General features: G+C 25.1%; 1 protein-coding gene across 1 annotated transcript; it reads left to right on the forward strand.

Annotated features, from left to right (window-relative positions):
* The first annotated feature begins 1,577 nt into the window (after window positions 1-1,577).
* Window positions 1,578-5,078, forward strand: LOC107165037 (uncharacterized). Its single transcript, XM_015513086.2, has 2 exons — window positions 1,578-1,685; window positions 4,054-5,078. The coding sequence occupies exons 1-2, from the start codon at window positions 1,674-1,676 to the stop codon at window positions 4,315-4,317; spliced, it is 276 nt and encodes a 91-aa protein (XP_015368572.1). The 5' UTR covers window positions 1,578-1,673; the 3' UTR covers window positions 4,318-5,078.
* Window positions 5,079-12,192: the final 7,114 nt, after the last annotated feature.

Raw genomic sequence — 12,192 nt, forward strand, 5'->3', positions numbered from 1 at the left:
ATCCGTTTACAAGATATAGCCTCCCAAAGTTGGGTGGTTTTGGGTGGTATTTGTGTGTTATAGGTGTATGTTAGGTGGTATTTACATACAACCACCATATAAGTGTTGTTTGATAAAAGAATCACCCCGTATATTATGTTGTAAAAAAAAGATTGTATAAGAATTTTATCTTATAGACTGAACTCTAAGCAATTGTTGGGGATTTCGCCACAACTAATAACTTTTTATTGACATTCATAGTAAACAAATTTAAACAAACTTCAAATTGCATATGTCTGTAAATAGTTCAAAACGAGTTGGAATATTTTGAAAATTGTATCTTGAATAGAAAATTATAAAACCAATATTAAGTGTAAATTTCAAATATCAACAATTATCCGTTTTTGAATTATAATAAAATAAAAAATGGTTAATAGTTAATGATAATTTGTTAATTTATGGGCTAATATCTAATGCTTAGTTTCTAACGCTCGTAAAAAATTATTCTGACCTTGAGATAAACTGAATTTTTTTGTTTAATGCGTAAGGAATCTTATGGGTAACCAATGTATAGATTCGTAAATTATTTTACCGTAATTTATTTTTCTTAAAAACTGAATAAAATCGATGATCTCCGAAGCCTATAAAAACTCAAAATTGTTTTTAAATGTTATGGTTAGAATACAGTTAAAAATATGGTTAATTTCGTTCAGAAACTAAAAGATAACTATCATTCTTCAATGTTCCTATTTAGTAGAAGCATACTACTAGTATGCTACGTATAATTAATTTAATGTTTATTTTCTTAAAAATTAAGTGATGACTAATAGATATGAAATAAAATTTGTTACATGCAACTTACCTAACTTACAAGCTTTGTGATTTTTTCGAGTAATCTCAATATAAGTAACCTATGGTTTTAATTTCAAAATATAGGTTTAATTTTCTTTGTAACTTGTGATTAGAAAATTTCAATACTTCAAAATCTTGTTCTTAAGTTTGAATTATTGACAAAATAAACATTTTAGAATTTTATTTGTAAATGTTAGATTTTTTTTTCATTCCTAATTAGAAAACCCTTATTGTGCTGACTTTTTATTTTAATAGTAATAAAGTAATTTAATTTATAAAAACACGGTTACGGGTGAGTGGGTGAGACTCAATTTTTAAATTTTTTTTCTTAGAAACTCTTGATAAAAAACTTTATCAATTAAAGACAGATATTTTGTTTTTTATATTATATCTAAAAGCCAATATTTTTGGAATAAATTTATTCAAAACTTAATAACTTTTTCAAAATCTTCATTTTAGAAATTTTCAGTTATAGATAAACCTTACAACTATTTATTATCGTTATAATTTTCATAATTTTTTTCATTCTCACGTTTGATTGGTGTGAATTTTCTTTTTTTAATAATAAGTCTGACCTCTTTGTTACACCCTATATTATGAGATTAAGTAAAGAAAAAATATATATAAATTAGTTCATTTAAACCAATCTCAAAAAATATAAAAGTTCACCTTTCATTTTTTATCAACAAAATAATAATATAGATAATTTTTTATCACTTCAAACACTGTATTTAAATAGAGGTATTCTGACATTTTATTCACAGTTTTTAGAAAGAGTTGTAACAATACTGATTATTTCCAATACTTTTTTTTGCTAAACACGTTCATTTATACTCAACATCATGAAATTTTCAGTAAGTACCTATCTACCATTCAGTTAAGAAAAATTATTAGATCAAAAATCTAATAATTGTTAATACATTTTTTTGTTTATTTAATAGTCAGTTGTTTAAGAATATAGGAATGAATTATTTCTTAGGTATATTAATTTATTGACTTCATTAGGAACACAGTAGCAGTAGATACGCCTATATAGTACAGAATAATATGACATAATATTATGAGTAGGTAAAATCTTTAAAATTATTTTAACACTTTAAATATTTAAAATAGCAAAATTGGACGCTGGCGAGTTAATATGTTAACATAGGTACATAAAAGTTGCTTTTAAATAAGTTACATAATGATTTACTACCTATTTTTAAACCTTTTATAGTAACTTATAACTTAAGTTATACAATTGTTTTCCATGATTTATAGTCATTAATTACTAATCATCAAGCCTGATTAAATTAAATTTTAATTTAATTAATTTTTAACTTAAAAGAGGACGCGATACCTGCATATTGTGTTGTTTTACAATTGCGTAACATAGCAAATTTTACTTTTAGCAGATCACGTTTAGCTCCGTTAGTTTAGAAATTAGAGTAAATTGACCTGGTATAAAATTTAAAAGTAAGAATATTATTTGGACACTCTCATAGGCTTTTTACTATATTTTAATTTTAAGATTTCTAATTATTTAAGATGTATAAAAAATTTACAAATTTAAAAATACATATTATAACTCGCTTCAAAAATAAAATATGGTAAAAATCCTATGAGATCGTCTAAATAATATTCTTATCTTTAAATTTTATAAGAGGTCAATTCACTCTAGTTTTTGAATTAACGGAGCTAAACATGATCTGCCGAGCGTAAAATTTACCATATTACGTACCAGTAAGGCGGAGACAACACATGCTGGTATTACGTCCTCTTAATTGATTTAAATTGATACCTATAAACATAATAAATATCAAGGTAGATTCATTCAATTCCAAGTCTGTAAATAACTAAATAATATATTTTATCAAATTTAATTCTTGAAGCTTAAACCAGGATTTGTCAATAAAAATAACTTAATTAAATAGTAAATACATACGAGTACATAGGTACTATACCATATCACAGACATTTATAATTATAGTAATAATTAATATTAATGATAATATAATAATACATACTATTTCATATTAATTTAAAAAAATACTAAAATGTACCTATAAGTTATTTGTAAGTTTCCATAAAACTTATAACTTAAAATAGAACAATTATTAATTTTAAACTTTTTAAATTGTTTTCTATCAACATAATTTAATTGAATTAAAAATTATCATTAACTTACCCAGACTTGCTTATCATTCATCAGTTTATTAATATTGTATTGTCACGTTAAGTTAAATTTCCCCTCATATTAACTCCATAAATTTATATTAGGAGATAAAAATAATTTAAATCATACTTTTATGTTAGATATAGGTTAGTATGTAATTACATATGTACAATAATATAGTTGACTGTTGAAGTGCTGAATTTACTATTTCTGGATTTTGATAGAAATTAACATAACATATATAAATAGATTTTAATTTAAATTTCTGTAGAAAATTACAATCTCATTCAAACACATTATTCACTGTCTTCAAACAATAAAAATACCAAACAGCTCAGTTAAATATTTAAAGAAACGTTGATGCCATGGTCGGTTATCTCTTAAAAAATGTAGCTATAAATAATTAATACTTCCTATTAATAGGATTCTATCAATGGATGCTCTTTTTTTCTGACAATCTCTCATAAATGAACTATTTTTAAAAGAAATTTATTTTTTATTTTTAGTAGGTATATAAGTAAGTTATCAAATTTGATAGTTGTGCTTAGGTACATTATAAAAACTCACCCAATTAAAATAAAATTAAACTTATTTTCTAAGCTAGTCATATTAATTTTTCTTCAATTTAATTTATGCAAGTTGCAAATTAAAGAATTTCGAAAATAAAAGTCACTTTTAATTTACTCAAGTTTATTTAACTTTAATTTTTCTATTTTACTTATCTTAACTAATTTAAAAAAAAAAATTGTCCACTTACTCAGCTTAATGAAACAGTGATTTTATGAAATGTTTTAATAGGTAATTGTATTATTAATAAAATATGATGACATTACATTTTACTGATTAAAATTTATTGTAAATGAGGTAACAGATTATTTAAGTTTTGTCATATTTCTCAAATCGATATAGAATAAATTTTTAATGAAACTAAAAAAAAATCCATATTGATTATATTATGTTAATAATTAAATGATATTTTACCAAACAAATTCTGATTATTAAAATTTATTTAATATTTAATGGTAAGATCATAAAATATATTTTTGTAATTGATACATTTTGTTTAGATTGCATTATGTTTATTGATGTTTGTTTTAATACAACAATGCATGAGTGCTCACATTCATCACGAAAAGAAAAATGACGAAGATCATAAAACTCATATGAGCCATGAAAGAGGTGACCATAAAGGCCACAAGCATGAAGATTGGGATTGCCCAGACCATATGGAGGAAGATCACATTGCCCATGAACATGGATTTATTGATCACAGAATTCATAAACACGAAGATCACACTACCTATAACCCTAGATTAGATTTTCATCACTAAAGAAAAGATCATACGGATCATCAATAATTATTATTTTATAAGCACTGCATAGTACAACTTGGGATAGTCAATTACTAAATTCATAATTAATTAGTGGGTATAGGATATTAGATATTATATAGGATTTTCAATATATTTTTATTTATATATAAATTTTTTTTTTGTAATAAAAAATATTATTATGTAGTATTACGAAATAAGTTTAGAAGAAAAAAATTGTTTAAATATTAAATTCACTTTGTCGAATTTTTTAAGAGGACGATACACTTGAATGCGTTGTCTCCGTCTACCAAATGTACAACATTCCAAAATATATTTTGCGTGGGATAGAACCATTGTCCATTTAAGGTGTAGTAGTGGCAGTTAAAATTTCAAATTGATATACAATATAGTTGAGAAAATCATCAGTGAAATATCGGTTTTTATTTTTTATAAAATATTACTTATGCAAAAAAAGTTCTTGTGTTTTTCAAAATCCATTATTATAAAAATAAAAAATAAAAAAGATATTTCACAGCATTACCTACAGCCAAATTAATTTTTTTATATGGTGAAAATTTAATTTCTCATTTATTACTGTGGCCTTCTTGGTTCCTTCCGAGCAAAATACCTAGTTATGACTATATTTAATATTAATAAGACGGAAACAACACATATTACAGGTGTTTATCATCTTAATACTAATATTAATAAATTATATATAGGACAAGATGACTTGCTGTCAATATTTTAAATAAAAATATATAATTCAATTTTTTAAATATGTCGAATAAATGTAATATTTTAAAAGAACCTAATCCAGAAATATTATCAATATAAAATATAAATAAATATCGATTAAGTAAGTATCTAATATAAAATATGTATAGTACCTATATAACGATTTATTGAGAATATGATGTTTTCTTTATTACATTGCTGATATCAAGTATAATACCCAAGATACCTATTAAATTATTTATAAGCGTTTTAAAAATAAAACATCAGGAAAGATGCATTCAGTCTTATTTGAAATTCATTAGAGTTAAGTTCTTAATGACAAGATACACCTGAAACCTACTATACACAGCAAAGGAACCGACTTCTACGGATTTTTTCAATTTATAAATTATAAATAAAATTGAATACAATATTATATTATGTGTACATTATGCTTATTAGGTAATGAGTATAGAACAAATAATAACGTTTTAATAATTTATGTTTTTTTTTAAACTAAGCTATGGGAATTTTTTGAAATCACAAAAAATACAATTACAAAATATTAGGTACCTACTTGCCTACTGGCTATAACCTGCTTAAACGTATTTCAATATGTAGGTCAATACTAGGTAATAAAATTAACCACTTTTATAAAGGACATGTTGGCGTTGAAATACGATTGAGAACGTTATTTTTGGTAACACGATTGAGAACGCTCGATATTTTTTTTTTTCAACGTACCTAGCCAAATTTAATCGAACAATAATTTGAGCACGATAATTGGCTATCGAACGATTAAGAACGTTATACCTTTTTGACTGAACGATTAATACAGTTGATTATTGATATTCATCGGACGTTTATCGAATTAACCGTATGTTATTTGTAACTTTTATACCAGATATACGAGAGAATGACAATAAGCGTTTTAGTCATCGCACATGCAATATGCAAACGTCAACGAAGTATTCGTATTATAGTCACGGTTAAAAATAGCAACGATAGAATAGGGTAACAAAAGGAAAAATCAATTAATATTCATAATGAATATAATATGTGGTATGTAGCAAATAAAAGTTATAATAATTTATTAAAATATCTAGAGTATGTTGGATTATACTATTTATACTATCCCGCTTTAACTAATTCATAGGTAACTAATTTGTCATATAAACTCATTACATATTTATTACATTTTTTATACATATTTTTATAATATTCTACATGTTTTACTTTTTTTTATATATATAATACATATCCTTATAATTCTACATTTTTTTCATTTATAAAAATATTTATATTACATAATATGATTTTCTTCAAGAATATTTGTTAAATGATAAATAATAAATGATATGGCAACGTTGCACGTAAATTCCCTAATCGTATCCTTTTTTTGGGTTTTGTTGGGGTCAGCGGTAAGTTCTTTGTTATTTTTAAGTGTTCTCAATCGTTCGGCCAAAAAGGTATAATGTTCTCAATCGTTCGATAGCCCATGTTGGAAATAACAGGTTAAGTATCAAACAGGTAATTTTTTTTTCTTAATGTACACCGAAATTGTGGTAAATTGACGCTCATATTTACTTTTTTACGTGAATTCTACCTTAAATATTTTTTATTTGTACTTGAATTATTATTCTACGACAATATTAATAAAAGAATATTATGTAATATTGGTATGGTTAAAAATATTAGTTTTAGTGTGTATGTTGTTATGATTAAAAAATGCATTATTAAAAATTACTGATAATGAGTAACTGCTAAAAATGTATTTGAATGTTCTTTTACAAAGATTTTTAGACGAATATTTTTTTTAGGCAATGATCATAATTTAAGTTATATAGATAGTTATAAAAGAGAAGGCTGTGTGTTTTTGGAAGGTTATGAAGAGAGGAGAAAATATAGCGCGACCCAATTTGTGTAGGGATATTATAGTTATATTATTTTATCTTCAAGCTCAGCTGAAAATTTGGCTATTCGTTAAACGTTAGTGGATACGATTTCTCTTTCACAAGTATTTTCGCTTAAAATTATTTAGAAATCGCACGCATGATGTGATTCGATGCATTCGTGATTTCATTGTTCTTAGTTGTTGTAATACCTATGTCATAACAATATAAATTGTTATATTTATTTGCGGAGGACATTTTAACATGCGATACAGCTAATTATATTACACTATGTAATAATAAAATATTATATATTATGGCGGTTCACACTTAACCAGAAAAATCATAATTATTTCATTTAATTATTGTAATTTTGAAAACATTAAAAGTTATAATATTTTATAGCATAATTTTGTATACCATTGAATATTAATATAATTATTGATGAACATTTATTTTAGGTAATTACAATTTTTAGATTTTTTTGAATTGCATTCCAACTGTCTTACTGATTTAATAGAACTTTTAATAAATGTAATAATTTGATGCTGCAATCTCCAATGAGACTAGGGATGTAATATAATATATTATACCTATATCCATGTAACTAATAAAATGAATCAGATTAATATCTGTTTTAGAAAATATAATATAGTACAAAAATAGTTTTCATACATTATTTAAACATCTGAAGCAGTTTCCTAGCGTGGCAGGTCGTACAATGACCCACCGCCTGAACGTAAATGTCAGAATTATTAAATACGTTTGTTCGTTTTAGAACCATTTGTCGCGTGGAGTAGGCACATATCCGACCTAGATGAAAAAAAAATATTGTCACACTACGTAATTACATAAAAATCAATTGTCACGGAATATTCTTAAAAAACCATCGGTGTGTGGCTGCGACGGAAGTCATTGCAGTTAGATCTTGCAATTATATCGCATCTTTGCTGTCTCATGCAATTTGTTTGAATAATACTAATTGATCACCAACGAATGCCTGGCATCCTACTACTTTTGTTTATTCTCCAATAAACAGATATTTCATAATTTCTCATTGCCCGAAAAATAAATTGATCAGTGTAAAAAAAATAAAAATAAAAATAGCACTCATTTATCAATGCATCTTAATAACATAAAAAAGATATCAGCCAGACGGAAATTACCCACTTCCGCAAAAACGAAAAAGGTACGATTCACGTTTCCGTCAAAAGATGTTTTCAGCGAAAAAAGTTTGAAAACCAATTATTTAATATGACCTATACTTATATATTATAATTTATATTTTAAGACAATTTAATTCAGGGACGGATTGGGCCATCGGGAAATTCCCGATGGGCCGCGTGCTAACTAGTTGACGGGGCCGCTGCATGCGTTACCAAACTACGGCTGTAACCTGTCGCAAATTAAATTTTAAAATTTATAGATTTTCATAAATACGATTTTAAATTTTATACATATCAATTATTGCAAACTAGAAAGCAATAAGTCAATAACCAAAATATGAATAATAAATATTACCAAAGTCTATGACGCATAATATTATTATATTGTATAACAGGATAAATTTAACAAAAACTGAATAATAATTTAAAGTTATAGCAATAATTCTAATCAAAAATAAAACAATCTCCGTGAACAGTAAATCTACAAATAATCTGATATTCCGTCTTCGTTTTGTCGCCTGTCGGCGGGTAACGACGACGAATTTTAACAATGCAAGTCGGCATGGAACTGTAGTCTAAACAATAAAAATGTTTTTATTTTAAATTTAGATTATTCATAATATTGTAATAAGTAGTATTGAATTGATATAATTATAAATATACATATTAGTTAACCATCTAAACATGGGGCCGCTAAAAAGTTATTTTCCCGGGCTGGTCCAAAATTCCAATCCGTCCCTGATTTAATTATTACTTGTATTTTAATTTGAAATATCGAAAAATTTAAATATAATAGATATGTGGTAATGTGATGTGCAATTGTATAATATTTAAAAACTTTAAATGAATTGTACCTTTATTCAACTATGACATTATTATTATCTTCTTGCATGTGTTATAATTTATAATGATAAAAACATTTGAAATTTGTACATAATTCCCTAATAATTGGCAAAAACATCTTTTCATAAAAATACATTTTGGCAGTAACGGAAATCATACCTTTTTCGTTTTAGCGGAATTAATCAATACTATATTTAGGAAAATAAGCAACAAAAAATGTATTAAATTTGTATTTAAATAATGCACTTATTTGTACAAACTACAGAAGAATATATTTAAATCAGTCATGTATATACAAAGAAAAACTATTTTAGTTATTTTGTTTTAATTTAATAATATTATTCTTTAACGTAATAACTGTTTTGCTTATGAGTTTTGAGGTTCTCTAATCTCTTCTCGGTGATGGTCATCAGAAAAATGATAGTGTTAAAACATAACGGCGATATAACGATGACCAAATAAATAAAAATTGAGTACTGGTATAATCATTTTCGTTGTATTTCTAATAGGTATATAAAATATAATATATAATATTAAACTATGTACACCCAAATATCTATTACAGATATATTTAGAATATTATGATAAACCTGTTTAATGTATGTTTGTGTGTCATGTCGATTATATACGTGGTTTTACTGTGATTTATTTATTATTATTTAATAATTATTGTTATAAGTTTGTCGACTATGAGTTATTTATATCGACACTAAATGAAGAGATGTGCGAAATTTTTTTAAGCATAAGCGGTTTATTACCTACCAATCGACCAAACATGTATAAAAATTAAAAGCCAAACAATTTGTGGTGGTGAGTTAAAAAAAGTTATAAAAATAGTCGAAAACGTGATTCGGAGTGTAATATTTTGAAAATAGTTTATAATCGATATACAAAAACCAACCGAAGACCTGTTCGAATCATTTCTCGGAGTGATCAGAAATACTCAAATACGTATACATGACTACACAGTGTAAAAAAATGACAAAGAAGAAATTCTGCATTAAATAAAGGTGAGATAATTTACACTTAAATATGTGTTGATATCATACTTCACCAACATAAAATGACGGTAGATAGGCGATAGCATACTAAACCATCAAACGTGTGGTAGATAGCATATTGAACGAGTACCGACAATTATTTAATTTTAAATCAATTTGTATACCTATTATAAAAGTTACTAAATATCGGTTATATTGGTATAAATTATTGTTTTCAACAATTTTTATTGATATTCAAAATTTTTCAAAATGATTTCTAGACCTTAATGGAACTTTAAGTGGCGACATGTGTGATGTGTATAGGTACTAGGTATACGAAAGTTAACATTCTATTGAAATAGTGTAACTGATACATATTAACTGTCGTATATTGTGCATATTATAGTAAAGACTATAGAGTATAATATAATATACAAAGCTAATATTATTTCTTGCTATAATTTTTAGATTAACGGTCGGCAATTGGCGGATAGCGGTCCTAAGTGGCCAGAGGAAGCCAGAAAACTAGACTGTTAACATGGCTCTTAAAATTTTTTGTCTTCATATAATTATTATAAAAATATAAAGATTTGCTAAAAATTGCTTTTATTAGACCTCATTTATTTAATATTTTAATCACCCGGACTCCATTAAAAATTACTTGCCGACCCCTGTTTTAGACTATAGTACTTTGTTATACACTTACTTTTGAATTTAATATTATGATCATTTAATGATTTATGGTAGTACCTATTATGTATTTAATTTGTAAATCAGAACAAAACTGTTTTATTCATTAGATTTTCATTAATGTATTCGTCACTAAATTATGTATATTTTATGCAATATAATATAACATTCAACATTCAAAAAATCAATTGATTTTAAATGCAATTAAATTTGTCACTGTTTTTATTTTTATTTCTATAAAAACCTTTATCAAAATAGTCTAAATTAAAAATATTTAATATTATAAATTTTATTAAAAAAATGCATTCAATAAAATTCTTTACCTGTAAATGTAAATAATACAAAATTGGGTCTAATATTTGTGCAAAATAAAATATTAAAATAGGTACCAACTTTAGTTTATTTAATGTACATTTAGTTTATGTATAGTATTCAATTCATTCCCAGCTGTAAAATAACCTAAAGTTATCTAAATTTTGACTTTGGAATAGGTAGGTAGTAGGTACTTATTAACTTTTTTATTATAAGTATATAAAAGTATATAGGTATGTTTAATATATATTGAAAATATAATTTCATAAAAAATAAAGCCTTCACATATTATGTTTAAATTACCTAACAAAAAATGCATTTCTTCAGTATCACATTATCACCACGAGTTAAAAAAGCTTACAAGAGGTAAAATAACTAATATAGGTAGCATAATAATTTCATTATAAGTCTATACATTTAATTAATACCTGACAAATTTATTTAAAAATTACAATCTAATTTAATGAGTAGGTACAAATTTAGTGTAATCTGAACAGTTAACTATATTTTAATTTATTATTGACTTTAATTGTGAATGCGTATTCAATAACCACTCGGAAATAAAAAAAAAAATTTTTTTTTTAATTTCTTACCTAATTATAATTTATATAATTCAGTGAATCTATAAAACCTTGTATTGCTTATAAAAAGTTTCAAACTATCTATTTTTCATTAGTTCACTTTAATTAGAGCCAAAATTTAGAAAGCGACTATTAATTATGTTCATTTATAAATAAATAATAATCGTATCTGTGCTTACCTTTCTGTAGCTTTGAGTTGCAGCTGGTTGTGTGGTATCATTATTTGTAGAGAAAAATCGCCAAAGTTCACATTTTGTCCAATCACCAAAGTGAAATAGAACGTGTTGAATCATTCAGATGTATGTTAAACTCAGATTTTGTTCTGTTCAAAGAAATTTTCGGCCTAAACCTTATGATATGAATAACAACAACAAGGCATGATCGGTACTTATTATGGTCAGATATTTTGGTGGACAATTGTTATAATGTAGCGTTTAGAATTTATTATGGTTAAACTGTTCATATAACCATGGCATAGATATTAATAATTGAATGACAATACTCGAAAACATTATGGGTACCTAATTAAGTAACAAGTTGTACAGACTTGAACCAAATCTGGACCTTTACAATCATCCCATGTTGTTTGTATAATAATTTATACCTTGGTATACCAATCTATACTCTGTGGTAGAAGCACAGATTATATAATATTATGTAATATGTGCACTATCCACCATTGATAATTTAAGAATAGATAGGCTACTGATTC

The sequence above is a fragment of the Diuraphis noxia genome, unplaced genomic scaffold, assembly GCF_037042655.1.
Source record: "Diuraphis noxia isolate RWA-SAM2 unplaced genomic scaffold, SU_Dnox_SAM2 contig0001, whole genome shotgun sequence".
Taxonomy (NCBI): Eukaryota; Metazoa; Arthropoda; class Insecta; order Hemiptera; family Aphididae; genus Diuraphis; species Diuraphis noxia.